The 26,044-nt window shown below is 37.3% G+C and overlaps 1 protein-coding gene across 11 annotated transcripts in view; it reads left to right on the top strand.

The window, feature by feature from the left end:
• Positions 1-26,044, top strand: part of ncoa2 (nuclear receptor coactivator 2) — a 297,572-nt gene that overhangs the window by 243,579 nt on the left and 27,949 nt on the right. For 8 of the 11 annotated variants that reach the window (XM_039754630.1, XM_039754627.1, XM_039754625.1 and 5 more), the window contains 7 exons: positions 2,726-2,956; positions 8,054-8,180; positions 9,190-9,349; positions 12,269-12,559; positions 14,054-14,131; positions 14,643-15,090; positions 19,190-19,367. In XM_039754630.1, the coding sequence (XP_039610564.1) occupies positions 2,726-2,956; positions 8,054-8,180; positions 9,190-9,349; positions 12,269-12,559; positions 14,054-14,131; positions 14,643-15,090; positions 19,190-19,367 (1,513 nt within the window). The remainder of the gene's footprint in view (positions 1-2,725; positions 2,957-8,053; positions 8,181-9,189; positions 9,350-12,268; positions 12,560-14,053; positions 14,132-14,642; positions 15,091-19,189; positions 19,368-26,044) is intronic. The other 3 variants (XM_039754635.1, XM_039754631.1, XM_039754634.1) reach the window with 3 other exon arrangements.

Genomic DNA, 26,044 nt, shown 5'->3' with positions numbered 1-26,044 from the left:
AATTATATAAAAGTGTACTAAAAACCTTAGACACACTATACAAAGGATATTGTATATACATTTAATTCAGTGGCTTTGTTGAAGGTTCCTTTAACATTCTGAAATGGTTGGTGTGCTTTCTAATACTGTAATTATGTGTGTGTGTGTGTGTGTGGCTTTATTTTTTTTCCCCCAGACATTTTATAGCCTTTTACTGCCAGCAGTTTCTTACAGATATTATTTGCAGCTACAAGAAATGGTGAAATACTTTAGTATAGACTCAAGCTCACTTCCAAAATGCCCATCACCAACCCACAGAAAATTATTAAATAATGTGTTCTGTTTGTCTGCTCATTGAATACATTTTTGTGTAAACAATATTGGTGAATGTTTGTGATGAGCAAACCCCATTGAATGGTGCAGTGGTCATTTATGTTCTTGAAGGTTAGAAAAGTGTTAGTCTACTGCTGGTTCTGTTTGAGAGAAAACACACTTTCACACAGACAGGAGTCAGAGAAATGCCATATCAACTGTAGTCATTCACAAGTCTCATGTATCACAATAATAAATACCTTTATTAGTGATTCATTGTGTGCTGCAATCAGCTTAAACCCTCTGCCGTGTGGGTTGGTCTAGTCTTGCACCTCTGCAAAGGAACAGCTCTCTAAAAGAATGCAAAGACATCCTGTAATTTTAGGAAGATGCATATGGACATAAACTCCTTTGATAATACATTTTTCTTTGGTCTTACTGTGAAGTATTTTTTTTTATCTCGTCTCTAATTGTACTTGTTTCACCCTTGGCTCCTCCTCCACCCGCTGGGGAGGGAGAAATGAGCATGAGTACATAAAACGGGAAACAAAATTGAACTGAGACCAGGAGGTCAGATAAGTTGTAGGGAGAGTGATTAGAAACAGGATAAAAAGTCTTGCAAGGCTGTATCCATCTCTTAGGTCTGCTCACGAGCTGGCAACAGGCCCTGCGACTCAAAAGTGATTAACAAACATTGGTTTAAGTTAGAGTCTATATGTTGACGTGTGTGCTCAGGGCTGTTTCTTGTGTGTCCAGGGTTATTAGCATTGTCCCCAGCACCTATAGTCCAGCATATATATATAAAAAAAAAACAAAAGTTGCTAGAAGATGGGTCAATTGGAGCACAAAACACCAATCAATTTAAGAAAAAGTAAGCTTTCCCTGTTTCTTTTGGTAAACCAAAATTGTTTCAAGGAGTGGCATGAAGAAAAATTGTGAAAGTAAAGGCTTAGATGAGTACATAATTATACTACAGAGTTACAAATTGTACATGTGTTGCTTCAGTGTAATGTATAAAGTGTTTGTGTGTTTTTTTAAGCCTTGTAATATTTAAGAAAATTAAATTCTCAGATTTTCATTTTGTTTCAAATAGTCCATGTACTGTCACCCCTTTTTATAACTTTGGTTGAAAGCAATACACATTTTTCAGCAGAGAGAGAAAATGTTCGCACGTTTTTCAGCTAAAACACAACCTAACTGGAAAAGGCATGTTCTCAGTCAGTCTCTATTTTTAACTGCATTATGCTCAAGTTTACCATCAACAAAGCAATGGATTTTACCAAGTTTTTAAAATAATGTCAAATTAGAGGAAACATTTTAAAATGAGTTTATTCGATTGATTAAAATTACTTTTGGATTAAAAGTTCTTAAACTGTTCTTTTTTTATTGTTTTTGTTAATCTGCACATTTATGAATAAAAACTCATTGACCTAATTATATAGTACTTAGTGATCATATTATTAAAGTAAATAATGCAAGCCAAAGTACAGTAGTAGAGATTTCTTCAATGTTTGAATAAGAAATATCTGGTTTGGCAAAGTGAAAACCACACTCATAAATGTAGACCATTTCAAGTTGTATCCAAGTGCTTACAGTGACTTAGGCATTTTGTTAAAGGATTTTCTCCTCATATTATATTTGAATTATTTTGTTTTTGTTTATTATTTAAACTTAAACAGGATCTCTCATCCTATAGAAGCAGCACATATTCCAGTAAGCAGTAATAAATTATCCAGAGTAGTTTTACCTTCAGTGGAAGGAGAGAGGGTTTCCCCATCTGTAAACTTAAATTGAAATAAGTTAACAGTGGAAAGTTCCTGTCAGTAGTTTCCCTTTTCTCTCCATGAAGTAGCTCTGTCTTCATCCTCTTTGCCCAACTCCAACAAATAGGTAAATCTAACAGAGCTGCGGCCCTGTCAACCCAGAAACTGAACAATTAATTGGCCCTAAATATCTGTTTAATATAAAAATTCTACTTGTGTATCAAAATGCCTAAACACATGAATTGATTGCTGTTATGGTGTGTAGTTCTGGAAAATATTTGACGATAGTGGCAGCAGAAGTGAATAATTTCCTGCGGAAGGAAGTAAAGGGTTACCCACATACCACGACACTTGTTCTCTCCTCATTTTCAGCTTCAAGTATCTTTATAAACCAAGCTTTCTATTACTGTCCTGTACTTGCGTGGTAAGAAGAGATGCAGTACTCTCACTATGTAGAGCATGAACTGCTTGTGTCATCGGTTAGTGAGCAACTCTGCCTTTCTCTGAGAAAATATTTTAATGTGCTGCTCTGTAAATCATTGATTTGGTAATCAAGATTTAAAGTCCACTCAGCATTGACATTTATTTAAGCTAAAGAGGTCCAGTAATATATAGCTCACATTGAAAATTTTATCATTGTATATTTATAATATTTACTGTTTTTCACACAGGGATCCTTGGCTCAAACCCCCCAAGATCTAGCATGCCTTCCGGAGACTGGGGACCTCAGGGGCCTGCTGTTAGCAGCACCAGCTCGGGAATGTCAACAGCTGTCAACAGAACAATGCAGCAAGGAGCAGGCAGCATGGTTAGAGCTCCCTCCACAGGAGTTCCAATAAGGCCAACTGGTCAACAAGGACCCAAACCCATATTGTCATCCCAAATGATGGGCATGAGTGAGTGTAAGCTTCTTCACCCAAATTTCTTTATAGATGTAATCCATGAAGAAGTAACTAGATAAGTGCAGTTTTTTTTTAATAATCAATAAAACTGGGAGACATGTATAAATATACTCTAGGTAATGGTCTGCATTAGGGAAAAAAAGCTAAAGCTTAAACTGTGCCATCAGTTGGATTATTTCCAGTACTTTGGAATTAATAATTTTGTAATTGTTTATTTTCACCAGCCTTAAAACATTTGTAGCCTCAGGTAGAATACCAACTAACAAAATCGGAAGAAATCGATTTGTTGCTTTCTTTTTTTAATGTGTGCAAGCCTTTGTGTGTTGTGGTCTTACTCCTCTAATAATTGTTTTATGACTTGAATAGAAAAGTTGAATTGGCTTAGTGCCAACGAATTCAGTAATGCTCCAGGACTGGAGTTAGTGTCCCCTGTAATAAATGATCAGTAGCAAGTACTTCTCCTAAAGGATTTTTTTTTTATTATTTATTTATTTATTTATTTTTTTAATTCAGCTGTAAATTCAGCTGTATTGATGTGCATATTAGATTATTTGGTGGTTCTAAGTTAGCCCTGTTTGAGTCAGTGTGAAGTGCTGGAGTATGTATGCATATATGGACCAGCATCCCTTCTAGGATTTCTGTCTTGCACAAAAGAACTATAAGGAAAATACACCTTGATAAACAAGATATCTAACATACTGACCCTTTTTTCTCTGATTTAAGAACATTTTCTTAAGTATATAAACATGTTTCTAAGGAAGACACCAACGCTGCTTGTATTTTTTCATTGTTGATGTTTATTCTGCCAGAGTCTCACTGCTTTTTTTATTTGAGGATTTCCTCTGTTCTCTCACAAGTGTGCATGGAACAAGAATGAATTAAAAATTAATATTAATGAAAATACTTATACATTCTTTTTTTCGCCTCCTAAAATAGTGGATTTAAGCTGAAAGCTATTCTACTTAAGTATCTCTACAATAGTCATATTTCAATGAAATGAGGTAAATTGCATTGGAGCTTGTTTTATTTTGAGCAATACTTCAGACCTCTGTGTGTGTTATATAATATGGGGTGATGTTGAAGAGTACGCTTGGAAGAGAGGTGTAAAAAATATTAATTGCACCCAAATGTTTTAGTTGGAATATATCTGAATTACTTTAGTGGCAAACGAAAAATAGAATTAAGGCTAAAGATCACCATATAAAAAAAAAATTCAATGCCATTTTGTTGACAGTTAAAATGAAACATTAATTACTGCATACAATAATTGTAGTTTCTGCCTTTTTTAATATATGCATGATCTTTTGTGTTTTACCATGTTAGCCATTATGAGTGTAGAGAAAAGCCAAGCAAAATGACACCTTTTATTGGCTAATTAAAAAGATTACAATATGCAAGCTTTCGAGGCAACTCCGGCCCCTTGCCTCAAAAGCTTGCATATTGTAATATTTTTAGTTAGTTTCTCTACATGTATGATCTTTTAAAATGAACTGTACATTTCTGAAGAAAACCCAGTTGTGGCATGTGTTGAAAGTAGTGTTTTGTTAGCTTTTGGAGATAAAGAAGCATTAAACAGAGTTTTATGGTGCTGCTTATTTGCTGATCATAGATGATAGATAGATACTTTATTAATCCCAAGGGGAAATTCACATAACAACTGAGCAGTGAATACATGGTTTGTTTTGGAGATAAAACTGCAGAGTCCATTGAATAGTTACCTGAATAAACACAAAAAGTTTTAAATTCTAATTTAATGACTCTAAAACAAAAAGTTTAAATTGAAGGCTTATTAAATTGCATGATATCTAATCAGTGACTGTCATCACCATGATACTGGTGAGACATTACCTGGTAGACACAGATTACATGTGCATTGTTGAAAAAAAAAAAAAAACTGTGCCAAGATTCATGGTTTATGTACATTGTGTATTAGTATAGCATTATAGGCTTATTTTTGAAGTCCTTTTAACAGGTCTCGGTGCTTACGTTTCAGAAAGTGATTACTGGAATTTTGACTTTTTATTTAAGGACATTAAAGATCAGTAATGAAAAAAGAAAATGAAGACTTACTGTGAGTTGTTTCCCATTATGATGGGAGTTCAGAAATAAAGATACATGATTTGTGCATGCGTTGAAAGAACAATGATATGACCATTTAGCTCTAAGCTACACCTGTTTTCACTTCAAGTACCAAGCTGTTGAATAAGCAAATTTAAAAAATGAAATCAAGTTGAATCACTGGCTATTTAAAAATGTAATAAACAAAGAATAAGAAACAAAGTCTTTGACTGTGTAAGTGATGGGATTATAGCTATGCTTTTCCATAAATCCAATTTGCTGTTACCTTGTCATAGGAAAGCCCACGCAGATGTGGAAAAAATATGGACACTACACACAGAGTGCAAGTTATAGTGGTTGCAGGTAAAAATTATGGAAGCATTTAAACAGAGTGGCATCCTGTGTCTACCACTCGTCTAACAAAGTAACAAAACGGGCTTCTGTTTACGTTAGTTTAAAAATAAAAAATTTTGAGTCTGCTACAAAAATGCCACATTTACTAGACATTTGAATGTTTCAACTCATAATGTCACTTTTACAATTGAGGCATACTCCTGTAATAAAATCAAATCTAATACATTTGCAGCTATGCAGAATTTCAATGGCACAATTAGTGGTGCTGCTAAAAAGACATTCTTCATTATTAGGAAACAGTACATTTGTGATGGCTTTTTGGGTTTTTTAAGTCAAATGAATTGCTATTACTGCAAATTTAAACTAAAATGTGATGAATGCAGTGAAAATATGCACCACTCAGCCACAATACTAAAACCATTGACAAGTGAAGTGAGTAACATTGATTATCTCGTTACAATTGAATCTTTGAAGGTGTGTGATATATTAGGACCAATTGTGATAGCTAGACAACTGGGTTAGAAAACCTCCAGAACAGCAGGTCTATTGGGGTTTTCCCAGTGTGCAATAGTTAGTACCTACCAAAAGTGGTCCAAAGGAGGACACCTGGTAGACTGGTGACATGGTCATTGGTGCCCAAGTCTCATCGATGTGTGTGAGGAGCAAAGACTAGTAGGTGCAGGGGATTGGGAGGAAAGGGAGGTGGAGAGGGTGGTTTATACCAGTCTTGATGCAGTGCTACAGAAAATTTGTTAAGGTGAAAGTTACTCGCCCCCCAAATATATAATGCTTATATTTGAGGATCAAATCAATGTCATACTACATAAATGCTAAATCAGTTATCTTTGAGTGGCACTAAAACCAAAATAAGTCTTTAAAACCCTCTGACAAACTGGCGAGTTAAATACAGCCATTTTACAGTGCTGACTGCCCTAAGATAATGATAAAATTCTATGAAATATAAGTTTAATGATTATCCCTACCCATGATTGCATAAATTAGTAAAGATACTGCAGACTTCAAAGAATACAATATAACCATCCAAGTGCTGTACTGTTTCTGTTTTTAAGCAAGATAGCTGCTTAAACTTAAACAGAACTTTTTTAGCATGCCAGGAGCAAACCAATAGGCACACCACGCTTCTACCAATCACAAAAGCATTAAATCTATATATGTGATAAACTCTTCAAAGGGGGGTGGCAAAAAATAAAAAAAGCCACTCAGAGTTTGCGGTTCACAGACACAGCACTTAATGAGCAGTTCCAGCTGCTTCATTCCTTTATCCGCTCATACAAGTGGTACTGTCTCTGCCTAACTGCCTGTAGTCAGAAGCAACTTGTTTTTCCACTGGTCCCTCAGCTCTGCGAGAGTCTCTAGTGAACATGTACCCAGGCAGATGGACACATGGCACGTCTCCAAGCTGCTAAACGGCTCTCTGTTTTATCGGCAAACTGGGATCAAAGAGCTACTTTTATTTTGGCTTCTCCAGGTAGTCCTGTCTTCCTCAGACAGGTCTTGACCACCTGAGGAGCATGTCTCTCTCATGTCAGGACCGCATTACACTGTCATTTCTATGACGTACCAGTTGAAAAACACCTGTTTAGAATATAATTATCAAGTTGTTGATGGTGATGAACAGTTTAGGATAGTATTTATGGAGTTTTAACACGTTTTAATGTGTGCATATTTAAGAGATGAGTATTCTGCCAATTAAATCAGTCTTGAGCAGTGCATTCAATGTCAACAGTCGTTTTGATCGTTTAATTTTTACTTTGACAAGTCTGTGTGTCATTTTCTGTACCAATTTGATTAATACATTGGCCTTATTTTCTTATTGCCTTCTTTTCAAGTTGCCTTTTTGGAAGACATTCAAATTTAGGTTTTACTTGTTCAAGTAGCATTTTGTTAAATGCTACACCATTTTCTTAAAATCCTTTGCATTGATTCTACATTAAATTTGTGATTCATTGTGTATTTACTTCATGATTTATGTATTAATTTTGTAATTCATAACTATTGCCTGATCTTTTATACGAGTTACCTTAAAAACACAACAAAGACTACTTTTGCAGGAATTTTGAAATAATGGATTGATCCTCATGTTATCCTAATTTTAAAAACCGGCGTTATATGGGAACAAATGTTTAAATACTTAGGTAGAAATTTGCTAAATTCATTTGATTTGTCTACTAAATGCATCCATCCATCCATCATCTTCCGCTTATCCGGGGTCAGGTCACGGGGGCAGCAGCTTGAGCAGAAAGGCCCAGACTTCCCTCTCCCCGGCCACTTCTTCTAGCTCTTCCGGGAGAATCCCAAGGTGTTCCCAGGCCAGCCGTGAGACATAGTCCCTCCAGTGTGTCCTGGGTCTTCCCCACGGCCTCCTCCCGGTTGGACATGCCCGGAACACCTCATCAGGGAGGCTTCCAGGGGGCATCCTGATAAGATGCCCAAGCCACCTCCTCTGATTCCTCTCAATGCGGAGGAGCAGTGGCTCTACTCTGAGCCCCTCTTGGATGACTGAGCTTCTCACCCTATATTTAAGGTAAAGCCCAGACACCCTGCAGAAACTCATTTTAGCCGCTTGTATTCGCGATCTCGTTCTTTCGGTCATGGAAAATGGAAAATGTTGAGATTTATGAAAAAATTCCTGAAACATTTAGTAAACATTTATTTAAATTGCAGCACAATCTGAGCTGGACATTGGCATGGCAGGAACGCAATATAATCAACAGGCTCCACCCAATCAGACTGCACCTTGGCCAGACAGCATGCTGCCTATTGAACAGGCATCATTTACCAATCAAAACAGGTAAATAGATTTTTTTCTTTTTAAATCTACCAAATGTTTGTTAGTCCTGCTAAAAATTTGACTGGTAAGAGAAGAAGCAAAGGTTGGAACACTCCACTAATGCCAGTCAACATACAATTAGTTTAAAATGAATACCTTGTAGTTGGTGTGGATTTTGTTTGCTTTTGTAAATAGCATGTTATAAGTGGTAAGTTTGCACAGTTCTTATAATTGAATTTAAAAAATGTTTTATATTTCACCTATGTGTTATGCAGTTGATGGGTTAATGATGCCTTCCTTAAAGTAGCATACATTGGTATCACTAATTTGAATTGTTTACAGCTATGAGAAGTCATATCCTACACCATATGACCCTATCAACAATAGGTTCAATAAGGCAAGATACAGTAAAGTCTTGTATGACCCACCACTAACAAAATTTCATTCTAGATTATCTCAGGTATAGTATATAGTGAGAAACCTTGTGTTAAACAATAGGTAGTACTAGCTAAGACCCAGTGTTCTTCTCTAGAATAATACTATTTTGGTAGTTTGTTTGGGGATGTGGCTGGGAGGTCATTATTTATCATTTTGCTTGCCACTCCAAAGGTATAAATAACCATGTTTTGCAGCACATCAGGAAATCAGATTGCAACTACTGTTGCTCAAGTAATAGGCTTACTGCTGTGCTTACATATTGATTTGGTTATGTATGATTAAAACACTATGATTATCATAATATAGTTAAAAAGTAGTTTTTGCTGTTCTTTTGGTAATTTATGTAGTCATTTGGACCTTAAAGTTTTTAATTAAGGCAGAATCAGAAACATTGTTTTTGTAATGTTCACTACTATAATTGTGTTAGTTTTCATGTTTTTTTTAGCTGTGATATCTTGTTAAAAGTTGTTGTTAAAGATAGCAGAAAAACTTTGTTTTCATGACTTTAGTAGTGATAACCAATATTGAATTGAGTACATATTGAAAGATGAATTTGAAAATTTCCTCATTAATACTTTTCTTAATCCTCTAGACCTCCTTTCAACAATTCCCAAGATGAGCTGATTTGTCCTCCGGCAGATGCAACAAATGATGAAGGGGCATTGTTAAATCAGCTCTATTCTGTACTGAAGGATTTTGATGGCTTGGAGGAAATTGACAGAGCATTGGGAATCCCTGCATTGGTTAGCCAGGTAATCTTTAAAATTTCAATTTTATTATCCTGTAAATTATCCCAGGCATGAGTGTGCACCCATTTCACTTGTTTCAATACTGGTACATGGGTAATGCATAGTGTCACATTTGAAAGCTGCAGGGATTATCTGTTTACTGGCTCATTCAATTTTATTTTAAGTAAAGCACATACATACTAAAAGGAAAAAAGTGATTCAGTTGAAATACAAAGTAATGAATAAAACCATATTAATAATTGTTTTATGCCTATGCAGAAGGTCAATACTGATGCATATGTCCCTGAAATCTGAATAAAAGTAAAAAAATTGGAAGAAATTATGCATAAAATTAATGAAAACATTTGTGCCTGTACATAAATTAATAAATTCCGCCCCAAAACTAAATCCTGCCTTTGGCCTGTATGTGATGCAGTTACCGAAGACGAAATGGTATCGGCTTTGTGCTTAGATCTAGTGACTACGATACAATACAGCGGCAGTGCACGTATAACAACAAACGCGAGCGGCTTCTGTGAGGCAGAGTTACCGAAGACTAAATAGTATCGGCGTTGTGCTTTCATCTAGTGACCAAAAGCTCAAACAGTGAAGAAGTAGAAGTTGACTTCCGCGAAACAGAATTATGGTAGCATTAAATGAACTAAATACTGATTCGAATAATAGATTTTATTTATTCAGTTGACGAAATTTCATACCACACTAAATTTGGGAATCCACATATTATTGTATTTAAACAGTTTCATTGGTTTTTGCTCACAACAGGCTTGTCATAAAGGGTTTTGCACAGATAAATTAAATTTCAGGGTTCGCGATGCATACCACCTTAAAGGCTCCGCGTACCGTACCACAGTTTGGGAACCGCTGATCTAGATTAATTACAAACCAGCATTTAGTAGATGCACCTTTGGCAGCATTTATAGTATTCGGTCTGCGTGGATAGTTTTGTCTTAGCTTTGCACGCTTATACATGCTGGAATATTTCTCCATCCATGTTTGCAAAACAGCTCAAGCTCCATCAAGTTGCAAGGGGATTGTAAATAAGCAACTTTTCCTAAGTCCACCAACAAATTCTCAGTTGAGTTGAGAACTGGGCTCTGACTTAACTACTCCAGGACATTAATATTATTTAAAGCCCATTTCTATGTAGATTCACTTTTATGCATGGGGTCTTTGTCTTGCTGGAAACCAAATCTTCTCCCAAGTTGTAAGTTTCTTGCCATCAGTCCCGGCATGCAGACCCTTCTGTCACCAACCACGTGCTTTAAAAATCTTGTAACTGCATGCCCCTGTGCACAAGCCTTAGACAAGAACCCATGCACTTGTTTGAGAAACAGTTGTGTGAAGTGTTCCCTGCACATACACAATCCAGTATTTACCACACAGTGATAGCCAGATGTCCCTAGATTCATGGTGAGAAATTGCCCAGACGTTGGGCGAAAATTAAAGTTTTTTTCCAGGCACAAATGGAAATATCTGCACAATTGATATATAAAGGCAAAGAAATAAACAAAGGGAAATAGTGGGGGCTTATTCAACTGCAGTGTCACTCAGTGTGCGTTGAACACTTGATCTATAAACAGACCAGGGTGTTTGTCAGCTGTGCGTGACCATGTCTGCAGCTGCCTATGCCCGAGTCTGAATGGGCTTTTAGTTATCATCTTGTATGATCACTCAGTTTTTGGGAGTGGCATGCTTTAGGGAGATTTACAAGTGTGCTGTACTCTTTACATTTTCCAGTGACTAAATTAACTGAACTCCAAGGGATATTCAGTGGCTTGGATATTTTCATGTATCCATCCCCTAACTTTTACTTTTCAGTCAGCTTTACACAGAGTTGCTTAGAGTGATCTTTGGTGTTTGTTGTGTAGGTCACCGCAAGATAGACCTTCCAGATACAGATGCATTTATACTAAAATCTATTGAAACCTTTTGATTACAGAAAGGTGACTCAATTTAACTACTTATGGAACTTAAACCAATTGACTGCCTGCGGCACTTTAGGCTATTCTTTTATTGTATTTCTGAAGTGACAGCGATAGATTTGGCTATGTAGATCTGTGAAGAAGATTACTTGTGTTCTATTTTATGTATTATATTTACCCCATTTTTGACACTGATTTGCATTCCCAACCTTCCTGGAAGGGTAGGTCTCTCTATTGCTTTTCCCAAGATCTACAAGTTGTCATTATCTTAGGGAGTCCAGGCTGAATGGCTGTCAAATAAATAGCAAGAACTGTTAAAGTATTCCTTGTGTGCTTTAGGGCTATATAAGAAATACATTATTGGCTAAACTGTACCACATGTTTTATTATTTATTTGTTGTTATTATTGTTTATTATTTGAATTTATTTACTGAATTACTCACAAATCACAAGCATTCTGCTCCAAGTTAATGATAAGAGTCCCTATATTAATGAGGCCTAAACTCTTTGCTTTGAATCCCATATGTTTTATAGTGGACTTGATTTGAAACTTGCTAATGAAATACATATATACATATCAGACTGGAATGGTTTTATTGTGTCTTCTTTATACATGTCTCTTAAGTGTATCATTGCCTTTCTTTTCCAAAAAATATGCTTTATATTTTAGTGAGGAAAAAACATGGAAGCAATGATTCTTTAAACGTAACCGTTAAGATTGTAGTTTCTTTGGTGATGTATTTAATATTTGATAACTTCAAGTAAGTGAAGTTTGGTGGGGGGGTATTAGCATGTATAGGGTGGTCCAGACCTAATTATGCAATTTTCATTATGCTATAACTTAAGTTTATTACATAGAAAATCACCCGAAAAATCCCGGACCATCGAGAAGTGTGCAAACTGACGACATGAAGAATCAAAGTCATCCAGACGATCTGGATCTGCATAATTAGATCTGGACCATCCTGTATTTATTTACCTTTTTGTATTGTCTTTACAGAGTCAGGCAGTGGACCCTGAACAGTTTCCTATCCAGGACACTGGTATAATTCTTGATCAGAAACCTCCTATCTACAGTCAGCAGTATGCAGCTCCTACTCCCATGACCCAAGGGAATTATGCTCAAATGCAAGATGCAGGTTTTCACCCTCTTGCTGCGCAGATGGGACAGAGACCTGGTTATCAAATGTTGCGTCTCCCTGCAAGGCCTGGGTTGCGGCCTGCTGGCATGGTACCAAGTCAGCCTAATCAACTAAGGCTTCAGCTTCAACACAGGTTACAAGCGCAACAGGTATTAAGTTCCTACTTGCACTTAAATTAGCCATAATGTAAAAAAAATGTAACGAATAATTAGCATATACGTAGCATTTTCAAATGAACGATATATGTTTATTACGTATTTTTCTCCACCGAGTAGTGTGCAGTATACCAGTATAAATGAGACACTGGTAGGAGTTTTCATATTATCATTTTAAGCACGGTAGAAGACCTCAGGAAGACTCTTTTGTTACCTGCTACAAAAGAGAGTGCATAATGGAGAGTGGCTTCTTGTTACCTTCAGACACAGCCTGCACATTTCACAATGTACAGCCAGATCCCTCCTAGCAATCGTAAAAGTTTCAGACGCATCTTCAAACTTCCCTCATGCTCGTCACCCTGCCATGTCTTGTTCCCCAAAATTATTTTTAGATTTGATTATATCTTTGAACTTTGAAGAGTGCCATTCACTGTGATTACAACCGTACCCCTTTCATGGTACGTAAAACGGGTGACATCATTTGGATGAGTCTCAATTCTGTCTTTCAAGTCCAAAACAATAGTGTTTTTATTGCTAGTTGCTGCATTATAAGCATTGTGTTTCAAGGTGAGCTCTCATTAGTGGTCAACTCTGATGCATGTGCAACACTGTCCCTACGCCTTCAAACAAAATTTAACCTGTTGGATTTTGTTTGGGCGAATAACAGACTGCTTGGTCTGAATCTCTGAGCATGTCAGACTGCACAACCTTATGGTAATAATAGCACCTCATGACTGCCTTGAAGTCACTAAGGTTATGAAAATAAAGTCTATGCTTTAAAAAAAATCACTGGAAAAGTTGTGTGATGTGGACAGTGCCTTTAGGATGACTTAATTCCTGTTGTTGTTAGTCAGAATTAAAATTAGTTGGTCAAGATGCTAAGATTTGCATTGGGTGTGAAGATAATGGACATGAGTACATTAGAGGGTCAGCTCAGGTTGGACGGTTGGGAGACGAAAGTCAGAGAGAAGAGATTGCGTTTGTTTGGACATGTGCAGAGGAGAGATGCTGGGTATATTGGGAAAAGGATGTTAAGGGTAGAGCTGCCAGGCAAGAGAAAAAGAGGAAGGTTTATGGATGTGGTGAGAGAGGACATGCTGGTGATGGATGTAATAGAGCAAGAGGCAGAGGACAGGAAGATATGGAAAAAGATGATCCACTGTGGCAATCCCTAACGGTAGCTGCTGAATGAAAATGAAAGTTTTTCAAGAGAACCAACAATGTTAAACTTTAAGTGTTTAAAACTTTCATCACCAGTAAATTAGTTTTTAATTAAACATTACTCCATGATCATATTATGCATTACGTTAATCTCATTTTAAAGCTTTAAAAATTATGAACACTTTGTGTTTGACTTTGTGCAAAATCCCTCTACCATTATACCAATATATATTTCCATTTTGTAATTTCATAATGCAGTTTATGCATTTACTTTATTCCATTCTGTTCTTGCTCCTTTTGTTAATTTTTTTTTTCCTTTTTTCAAAGAATCGTCAACCATTGATGAGCCAAATGAACAGTGTTACCAATATAAACCTACCTCTAAGGACAAATATACCACCCCAGGTCTGTATGCATTATGTAATGAATTAATGATGTAACTTAAGTGTAGGTAAATGAAGTCAGGAATAACATAGAGAAATGATGGTACAAGTGCGTAATGTAAACGCAATAAGCCATGAATATGAATGAGTATTTCTGTTTCAGTGGTAACTAATCCATGAAATATTGCAGCCAAGCTATTATGCTCACTGATGGTTTGTTTTTCATCAGAAAGAATAACTTAAAAACGGTTTTACTAATTTTTGCTTTGGTATCTAATGCTTCAGTTTTTTTCCTGATCTTCTGGTAACCAAATGGGAGATGTTGACTTTATTAAATTAAACTGAAAAGCCCTCTTTTTGAGACATTTTTTTGCCCAGCTGTAAAAATGTTGTTTAGTTTTGCTGTTGATTAAGTGACAGGTATTTGAAATTTTCAACATCTAACAGTTGATGTGGTAGACTGACTGTCATTGCCCAAGTTAGTATTTTCTTTGTACTTATGTTGAATTCAGCTATTTTATCATGTCTCGCAGGGATCCATCAATGCTCAGATGCTGGCTCAAAGACAGAGGGAACTACTGAGTCAACATCTTCGCCAGCGACAGTTGGAACAGCAAAGGCAGCAAAGAACCATGATGATGCGTGGACCAGGTCTCAACCCACCAAACAATATGACTGCATCCGCAGGTTCTGGTGGAATGCTGGGGACCATGAACAATCCACGGCTTCCTCAGGCAAACTCTCAGCAATTCCAATATACATCAAACTACGGTACTGGACTTACATCCCCACCACCCTCCACAAGTCCTTTCTCCCCAATGTCCCCCAGTCAACCCGGTTCACAGCTCCTCTCTCACAGCTCCTTGCATGGCCCCCAGATGAGTCTGGCTAACCAGGGAATGATGGGAAACATGGGAGGACAGTTTGGGCCTGTAATGAGTCCCCAAATGCAGCACAATGCCTTCCAGTTTCCCACCTCAGGTACTGCCTTTCTTGGAGAGCTTTCTTTATTTCTTTTATTTATTTGCTTTGTTTCAACATTGATGAATGACACTAGTATACAGGCTTAGTTTGCAACACTTGGTTAAAATATGATAGGTTGTGTTCCATTTTATAAAATAATAAATTTTTACACCTGTACTGAACATATAGTGATTTACATTTGACTTCACACCTGTCTACATGTGAAAGGAGGAAAAACTTTACTTCATGACATTCTTTGCAAAGGATTAAATTTTAGACGAAAATTTTAACTTAAAAATAAAATGACCTCATCTACCTGTAACATAGTAAAATGGTGATAAGAGTGGCCATTAGTGACATACTAAGTCCAGTGAAAGAATTCTCATAGTAAATATCTAGTGATTGTTCAGTATAGGATAGGCAGAATACTTTTTTCTTATTTAATAAACAATACGTTTTCTCATTTTGTCAGCTGAATTTTTGCCAGATTGGGCCCAATCAGGATATTCACTCAAAATCAAAATTGACAAGCCTGTATAAAATGCTAGCCCACGTCATTCATGTACTTCTTTTTTTTGTCTGACTAAACAAGTGGCTGTAAAACTTTCTATTTAAACATGCCTGTATGCATTTTCTCTGATATGCCTTGATTCTTCCTTTCCTCAGCAATGCCACTAATTTGCATGTGATGTTTTGCTTGACATTTTGCTCACATAAAAAATTCCAGGTCTGCCTCATATATGTAAGATATCCTGTTATTTTTATGGTGACTTACCTGGTCTTTCAACAAACTGGAATTGGAATCTGATTTTTTTTAAACGGAAGGGAGTTATCAACTTGGACAGGAGGTATAAGCATTTGATCATCTACTGATCAATAAAAAAAAATTACTTTTTGTTATTAACGCAAGTTCATTTTCTGAAAGTGGTCAAAATAGTGTATGTTTTAGTGTAGATTTTTTTCCTCATCATTTAAAGTATAGCAAGCAACTCAGTCTAAAAAGCTGCAGTATTCATTGTAAAAATGTAATGTTTTCTTCTGAAATTGAATGAAATGAGCAGTGTGTCCAGGGCCATTTTTATTAAACATGATATAAGAATTTTTGTATTTGGTACCTATACCAGTGAAATGTTAAGATACTCGAGACCTTTGACTACCACGGCAAAAACAGAAATCCTATTTGGTGGCTTTTTATTAAAGTGCCTCCATTTATTGAATGTTACGAAATATCAAAATACAATGCAGGGCTTATGTTTTTGTGTGTGACAACAAATGGGTTTTTATAATCTTAAGGATTTAAATGTAGGATTTTATAAAGAATGGTATTGTCATGAACTACCTAATTTATCTTAGCATTTGCACATTCAAAATTTATTTTAACATTTTCCATCCATTAGCTGAAAAATACTGCTTAAGCAGTATTTAACAGAAAAATTCCAAAATTATTGCATACTAGCCATGGTACCTGTCAAGACAGGTAGTAGAATAATTTAAACATATTTGCTCTCTCTTGTCTTACATTTACTTTCAATGCCTTTCCTGTGTATGAATCCCTCTTTAATGGTGCTTAGATTTTTGAGCACATTCCTGTATTTCCTATATGGTTTTCTGCTTTCCTTCATTGAAGGTGACACTCTCAGCGTTCACCTTTACTACTCCTCCTCGTGTGTCTCACACTTCTAGTTTTGTCGCATCACTAAAGCCAAACTGACCAATCGGAGAGATCTTGGTATTTTATTATATAGCAGATGTACTGTTGAATTTGTGAATTCCAGGATAATTTAAGACATTTTCTTTTAAACCAACTGTTTAAAGCTGTTTTTGTAACAACATGCTTTTAAAGTTCGGTTTATCAGGGAACCACTCTTAAGTTTGGAACATTTGCTTTTGTAAAATGTAATATTTGAATCACTAGCTGGCTAAATATATTGCTGAAGTATAATATTTAACATGCAATTCAAATTAATTCTAATTTCATATGATACAAATTTTAATTGTAATATTTTAAGTTTACAGATCTGTAACTCTTTTTATACATATATATATACATATATATATATATACACACACACACATATATATATATATATATATATATATATATATATATATATATATATATATATATATATATATATATGTGTCCCAACTTTAAAGCATCTTAAGTGAAATCAAAATAATTAGTCATCTTGCAGTCCCACATGAGATGAGTGTCAACTTCCTCTGGAAAAAATCTAATAAAATACCAGATTAATGCCAAAGTATTGGTTTTTGAGACATCTGTAATAGGCTAAGCAAGTTAAAGAAATACATGGACCTTTAGTAAAGTCCATGTTTTAGGCCTATTAAAGGCTTCTAAAATAAACAGTAGATTTCCATGAACATTTTGACCATTTCAGTGAGCCAATTATTAAAGTGATGTACTTTTGCAACAGCCCAGCTTGAATGCAGATTTTGTACAGATAATTAGATATTAGGTGGCCCTGAACTAAAAATAGCAACACAGATTGACTACAGTAAATACAGTTTAAACAATGAATGTAATTTTCATCATTTTAATGGTTCTTATGACAAAGACCTATGTGTTCTGCTCATGGTGTACGCAGCAGAATTGGTAATGGAAGGAAAAACTGGGTGCCATTCACTATGTTTCTATTTTGTGAGTTTTACCAGTAATACCTAGGTATATGTTGCACTCTGAATAATATAAGATTGATTCTTGGTTAAATCAACTAAACTAAAGATACTGAAAATGATTTTGTAATCAAAAATGAAGTAACACATTAGGAAATTGCCAGAAAAGTTCAATTTATTCTAGGTCATTAAAAAATACAACAGTAAAACAAGTTGATGACATGTGAAAGAAGAATACAGTATTAGGTGTGTGACGCATTTGAGTGGTTGAATGAGAATCGTGCATCTATTATTGTCCATGTGTCCAATACTGCCTGTCATTACTAGAAGTTTAACAAAAATTAGGGTTCATCCTTTACAAATTCTGAAAGTTTATCCACATACTTCAGTAAAAATTTCATGAGCACCATTAATACTGTTGTGGCTTCCTTCCTGGTTTGTTTAATACATGCTTTTTGACCTGAGAGGAATTTCAAGATAATTGCAACAGTTTTCAGATTTCTGAGTTAAATTCAGGTTACCTTTTCTTTTCTTGTTTATTGCTGTGTTAGTGAGTAAGCAACTACAGTACTTCAGTTCATATATAGCCTAAATAATTGCTGTTCATATTTGTTGCCTAACATAACAGTATAAAGAAGCTTTTCCACTGCATAGTACGGCACAGCACGGTTCAGTACAGCTCACCTTGGTTCGGCTCAGTTCGGCTCGGTTTGCGTTTCGACTGCAGTTTAGTACCGCTTTAGAGTGGGCGGGATTATTCACGTGTCGTTAAGGTTGCGCCGCCTCTACTGCCGTGACACCGTGGAACTTTCACAATAACACGCAGACAACGACAAAACTTTAGCTCGTCGACGCGCAAGAGTAAGCATCTAAAAAAAGCACATCACTAGCTAACTTTTGTCACTGTTGCAAAGCATAAAATGAACTTAACTGCCAGTGTAACATTAAAATGCTGATTCTGTATATTACAGATCTTCCACATTTTGCAAAAAAGTCGCCGCAACAGACCATCTGTTTGGACATTTAACCGTGCTTCAGAGTGGTGGGATGTGATTGTTCCCGGTTTTACAAACACTCAGTGGCTGGAGAACTTTCGAATGTCTGAAGAAACATTCATCCACTTATGCAACAAACTGCGTCCAGCGATGGAGAGACGGGACACAAACTTCCGCGTGTATGTACCTTTAAAGAAAAGAATAGCCAGTGACGCAGTAATGACAATTTTCTCCGGCCAATCAGTGACCAGCAGAGTTTATACGTCACGTTTTGGTAACGGTTCGGCACGCTTGGAACCTCAGCTGAGGTGGTACTAAAAAAAGGACCAGGTACCAGGTACTGTTCCCAGTAGAAAACCCACCCAAAAGTGAGCTGAACTGAACTGTGTTGTGCCGTACTATGCAGTGGAAAAGCGCCATAACATAAGAGATACAGTACTGTTGTAATAGTAGTAATATTGTACCAATTACCCATTTCTTTCTTCCAGGGATAAATCCGCAACCCGACGCAGGGTTTGGTGGAGCTACAACTCCTCAAAGCCCATTGATGTCACCAAGGATGAGTCATGCACAGAGCCCCATGATGCAGCAGTCCCAGGCAAATACAACATTCCAGGCATCAACTGAGATGAACGGATGGCCACAAGGGAATATGAGTGGGAACAGGTATTTTATTAAAAGCTTACACATGCGTTCTAATTTAAGAAAATGTTAAAGTCACCAGTTTTTCTCTTTATTGTTGGCATAACATATTTTAAGAAAGCTTGTATTTAGACCCAGAGTTCAGCAGCAGTAGTTAATGAAACACTGAAGGATCTACTTTGTATTTTTTCCTTTTAGAGTTAAGAGATTGCTCTTTTATATTCCTGCCTGCTGTGTAGATGAGATAATTATAATTAGAACTTTTAAAATGCTTCAAAATGTTTTTGTTTATTTAAACAAAATGAGAAAAGCAGCTCCTGCCATTATAATGTATGTCTGTGTGCAAGAAACTACCAGTGGACTTATTTTGTTGAAATTTGGTACGTTTATTCCAAATAGTGAGCTCTGTTTATATAAAAAAAAGAAAGAAATTTGAAAACTTTCAATTTAAAAGAATTTCTGAATTTGTGGACTCATCTGAGTTATAACAGATAAACATTAAAGCATTACGCGACAACTTTATTACTGATTAATTTACTGTTTTGAATTTACCTTGAGAGAGATTGTTTCAACTTGTAAATTTTATGTAGTTTTCAGTTATGAAACATTTAGAGGTAGGTGAACTAAACAAATGTAAATTCACAGTCATTTTGTGAAAAATGCAGTTGAAAAAGAAATTGACCCCTTCTCATGACACAGTCAATACTTCGTAGCAGTACCCTTTGCAGAAAGAACTGCTTGCTATCACTTTGGATAGCCATCCACAAGCTTAGCACATCTGGAAGGAGGCAAATTTTTTCCTATTCTTCCTTGGAGAACTGTTCCAACTGGGCAAAGTTTGAAGGCTTCCGTTTGTAAACTACAGTTTTGAGATCATGGCATAAATTTTCAATCGGATTCAGATCCGGGCTCTGGCTAGGTCACTGCAAAGCCTGGATCTTGTTTTTGTCAAACCATGCCTTGGTTACTTTTGCACAGTGTTTCGGGTCATTGTCCAGCTGAAAGTTGTAACATTATCTAAGTCCGAATTTCATAGCTGATGTTTGAAGGTTTTCTTGCAAAATCTGCATATACTTCTTATTACCCATTCTTCCTTCAGTACGGACAAGGGACCCAGTGCCTGCCCTAGAGAAGCAGCCCCAAAGCATGATGCTCCCCCCACCATGCTTGATGGTAGGTATGGTGTTTGCCGGATCATTGGCAGTCCCTTCCATCCGCCAGACAAACACCTTTGTGTTGAGGCCAGAATGTTCAATTTTGGTCTCATCAGACCAAAGTGCATGACTCCAGAATGCAGGACTCTTCTCAAGATGTCTGTTAGCAAATTCTAATCAAGCTTTCAGATGACATTTTTTTCAGTAGTGGCATTTTTCTGGCAACTCTGCCATACATCCCCTCTCTGTGCAAAACCTTAGATATTGTAGTCCTGTGCACATCCACTCCAGCTGCAGATACTGAACATTGCAGGTCACTGAGAGTCACCTTAGGAATTACTCTTACTCCTTTGACCAGTTTTCTTGACGTTTTCTTTATTTTAACCAGGGCAGCCTGACCTAGATTGGTTCACTATGCTTCCAGTTGTCTTACACTTCACTATGATGGCCTTCACAGTGGACACACTGAGGCTAAGGAGCTTTTGGCACCATTGCCATCTTTAAACTTCTTAATAACAGTGGTTCTCAAGTCATTAGAAAGTTCCCTTGTATTTTTATCAGTTTTTGAGGTTTCACTAAATAAGCCAGTTGTACAAATTTCGCAGTTGTATGTTCCTAAGAACTGACCTAAATAATCACTTATAGACCAGTCAACAAGCTAGAGGATTAATTGCTTGATTGTTTACACCTGGTTACTTTTTCTTATTGCACTGTTACCAATCATACAGTCTCCAAGCTATTAGGGGTCAAATACTTATTAAACAGCAGATTTCACTAATATGTTCTTTATCATTGCAGGATAATTTAATTTTCAGGATTTTTTAGTTGTCCAATAGTATATAATAATAGTAATAGTATATGTGTGTGTATATATGAGTATATGTATGTATGTATGTATGTATGTATATATATGTTTGTTTGTCATAGAAATCTGCACCGGCCGTCTTATCGCCACCAAACTGGGCATGGGGCTCCTTTGTGTCCATGAGAAGGTCTTGGTGTAGGTTTGGTTGGCAAAAATGTTCGTGGTCAAGTGCAGGTCACCTTTTCACTGACGCCATGTTCGGCACACGTCCCTGTACTTATGATGGCTTCACGTTACAACAGACGGTCACCACGGCGCAATCTAGCAGCTTCTTTGGTCTCTGTGCGTGAAGAGGAACTGCCGTCTAGATGTAAAACGTGAATGACCCAGTACACGTGACCGGCTGACACACCCGCATTTGCGCACGTCACACTCCCACACGTACTGGTAGTGCTGTACGAATAGGACGGGGAAGAGAATTCCCAAGTTGACGAGCACTAGGACAGACGCTCAAGCTCCCATAGCACACAGTTTGATGTGTGGTACAGAAACGCTTTAAATGTTAAGAGCAGTATTTTGTATTGTATTCTGTAGTTAACAGGGAGCCAGTGAAGTTGAGAGACAATAGGTGGGATATGTTCAGTGGATTTCGAATAGCAGGTTATTATCCTGGCAGCAGAATTCTGAAGAAGTTGTAAGCAATGGAGAAGTTTTTATGGGATGCCAGATAGAATAGCATTACAGTAATCTATGTGTGAGGTGACTCAGGCATTAACCAGTACTTCAGCACTGTGTTGCGTAAGAACAGAAGGTCTAGAAATGTTTCGGAGATGGAAGAAGGCAGTCTGAGAAATATTACTTATATGGGAGGAATTATTCAAAAATAATAATAATTATTATTCATTCATAATTGCCATTATTAGTGTATAAATGGATATAAATAATTGCATTTAAATGATTCGCCAAAATCTGTTGTGTGTAAACAATACTGTTTTAAACGTTATTGCTTTTTCATCATAAAACCCGGTTTCCACGTCTAGCTGTATTAGTTTAAATGGCACTTTTGCCACTCACAAAAGGGCGGACGCGCTGACGTATCGTATCGACTAGGCAACACAGTGAATGCGGCGTCTATCTATATATGTCCATGCTTAAAAAGACAGCATCCTTCCCCCGCTATGCGTCGCTCTTTACCCATGTTTCTTTAAATTGACAAGACATGGCGGAAGTGTCCAAGTACGACGTATGAGAAGGCCGACTGCTTTGATCGCGTGAAGGGGAACTGCCGTATGGATGTAAAACGTGAATGACCCAGTGCGCTTGACCGGCTGACACACCCGCGTTTCCACGGGTCACACTCCCATACGCACTGATAGTGCTGTATTTCATTCACCAACATCCGTTATATGGCAGCACATTTGAACAGAGACTCACCTTAAAAAGATCGCATCTTTTCCCCACATACAGCAGGTGTTGTATGTCACTTCTCTCTATAGTTACTATCGCCAACATCCGTTAGATGGCAGCATGGTTCAACACAGATGCTACTTACACACAGAGAACCCCTCCCCACCATTTTTCCCTATACGGTTTCACTGCTACTCTTTCTCACTGGTTTTCCGTATTTGTGGTGCTATTTCCTCGCTTTCCGACTCACAGTACGATTTCAGTGTTGCTCTTTCTGACTGACTGGTGCTATCTGTTTGCTTTCCAACATATTGTAAATAAATTCCTCTCACTGTGGTGCTTATTCCGTACGTAATACCATATAACACATTATAATTGTCCTGCTTTTCCCTAATATACCCATGCCACCGAAAGAAAGAGTTAGAATTGGAAGGTCCACATCAAATGCCAGAAGAAAGTCTATTTCAAGGGCGTGTGAAACACCACACAGAATCCAGAGTGGAGGCACTTACAATAAAATGTCCATCAGAAAATTTTGTTCTGTTTCTGTGTTCTGTTTTATGGGACATTCACCGATTATACTGTAGATTCACACACACATATAGGTATATACATATATATGTATATATGTATATACAGTGGTGTGAAAAACTATTTGCCCCCTTCCTAATTTCTTCTTATTTTGCATGTTTGTCACACAAAATGTTTCTGATCATCAAACACATTTAACCATTAGTCAAATATAACACAAGTAAACAAAATGCAGTTTTTAAATGATGGTTTTTATTATTTAGGGAGAAAAAAAATCCAAACCTACATGGCCCTGTGTGAAAAAGTAATTGCCCCCTTGTCACACCTGAGTTCAATTTCCGTAGCCACCCCCAGGCCCGATTATTGCCACACCTGTTTCAATCAAGAAATCACTTAAATAGGAGCTGCCTGACACAGAGAAGTAGACCAAAAGCACCTCAAAAGCTAGACATCATGCCAAGATCCAAAGAAAGTCAGGAACAAATGAGAACAGAAGTAATTGAGATCTATCAGTCTGGTAAAGGTTATAAAGCCATTTCTAAAGCTTTGGGACTCCAGCGAACCACAGTGAGAGCCATTATCCACAAATGGCAAAAACATGGAACAGTGGTGAACCTTCCCAGGAGTGGCCGGCCGACCAAAATTACCCCAAGAGCGCGACTCATCCGAGAGGTCACAAAAGACCCCAGGACAACGTCTAAAGAACTGCAGGCCTCACTTGCCTCAATTAAGGTCAGTGTTCATGACTCCACCATAAGAAAGAGACTGGGCAAAAACGGCCTGCATGGCAGATTTCCAAGACGCAAACCACTGTTAAGCAAAAAGAACATTAGGGCTCATCTCAATTTTGCTAAGAAACATCTCAATGATTGCCAAGACTTTTGGGAAAATACCTTGTGGACTGATGAGACAAAAGTTGAACTTTTTGGAAGGCAAATGTCCCGTTACATCTGGCGTAAAAGGAACACAGCATTTCAGAAAAAGAACATCATGCCAACAGTAAAATATGGTGGTGGTAGTGTGATGGTCTGGGGTTGTTTTGCTGCTTCAGGACCTGGAAGGCTTGCTGTGATAGATGGAACCATGAATTCTACTGTCTACCAAAAAATCCTGAAGGAGAATGTCCGGCCATCTGTTTGTCAACTTAAGCTGAAGCGATCTTGGGTGCTGCAACAGAGCCAATGACCCAAAACACACCAGCAAATCCACCTCTGAATGGCTGAAGAAAAACAAAATGAAGACTTTGGAGTGGCCTAGTCAAAGTCCTGACCTGAATCCAATTGAGATGCTATGGCATGACCTTAAAAAGGCGGTTCATGCTAGAAAATCCTCAAATAAAGCTGAATTACAACAATTCTGCAATGATGAGTGGGCCAAAATTCCTCCAGAGCGCTGTAAAAGACTCATTGCAAGTTATCGCAAACGCTTGATTGCAGTTATTTCTGCTAAGGGTGGCCCAACCAGTTATTAGGTTCAGGGGGCGATTACTTTTTCACACAGGGCCATGTAGGTTTGGATTTTTTTTTTCTCCCTAAATAATAAAAACCATCATTTAAAAACTGCATTTTGTGTTTACTTGTGTTATATTTGACTAATGGTTAAATGTGTTTGATGATCAGAAACATTTTGTGTGACAAACATACAAAAGAATAAGAAATCAGGAAGGGGGCAAATAGTTTTTCACACCACTGTATATGTATGTATATACAGTGGGTACGGAAAGTATTCAGACCCCCTTCAATTTTTCACTCTTTGTTATATTGCAGCCATTTGCTAAAATCATTTAAATTAATTTTTTCCCTCATTAATGTACACACAGCACCCCATATTGACAGACAAAAAAAAGAATTTTTGAAATTGTTGCAAATTTATTAAAAAAGAAAAACTGAAATATCACATGGTCCTAAGTATTCAGACCCTTTGCTCAGTATTTAATAGAAGCACCCTTTTGAGCTAATACAGCCATGAGTCTTCTTGGGAAAGATGCAACAAGTTTTTCACACCTGGGTTTGGGGATTCTCTGCCATTCCTCCTTGCAGATCCTCTCCAGTTCTGTCAGGTGATGGTAAACGTTGGTGGACAGCCATTTTTCGGTCTCTCCAGAGATGCTCAATTGGGTTTAAGTCAGGGTTCTGGCTGGGCCATTCAAGAACAGTCACAGAGTTGTTGTGAAGCCACTCCTTCGTTATTTTAGCTGTGTGCTTAGGGTCATTGTCTTATTGGAAGGTAAACCTTCGGCCCAGTCTGAGGTCCTTAGCACTCTGGAGAAGATTTTTGTCCAGGACATCCCTGTACTTGGCCACATTAATCTTTCCCTCGATTGTAACCAGTCATCCTGTCCCTGCAGCTGAAAAACACCCCCACAGCATGATGCTGCCACCGCCATGCTTCACTGTGGGGACTGTATTGGACAAGTGATGAGCAGTGCCTGGTTGTCTCCACACACTGAGGAGAGGCAAGACACATGACAGCCCGCATGGAGTTTGCTAAAAGACACCTGAAGGACTCTGAGATGGTGAGAAATAAAAATTCTCTGGTCTGATGAGACCAAGATAGAACTTTTTGGCCTTAATTCTAAGCGGTATGTGACGCCACTGTCAGCTGCCATATTGAACTTTCCAATGTCACTAATTCTTCAACTTCCCGTGTAGGTAGAAGGCTGAAATTTGGTACTTATTTCAGTGGTATGATGCCACTGTCGGCCGCCTTATTGAACTTTTCAACAGTCTTTACTTAAGGGCCCATCTTCAAGAAATTTCCCAACGCTAACTGAATCCTACTTACGTACATATATACGTCCATAG

The sequence above is a fragment of the Polypterus senegalus genome, chromosome 5, assembly GCF_016835505.1.
Source record: "Polypterus senegalus isolate Bchr_013 chromosome 5, ASM1683550v1, whole genome shotgun sequence".
NCBI lineage: Eukaryota > Metazoa > Chordata > Cladistia > Polypteriformes > Polypteridae > Polypterus > Polypterus senegalus.
Note: the sequence above shows the minus strand (reverse complement) of the source record. Positions and strands in the feature narration are given on the sequence as shown.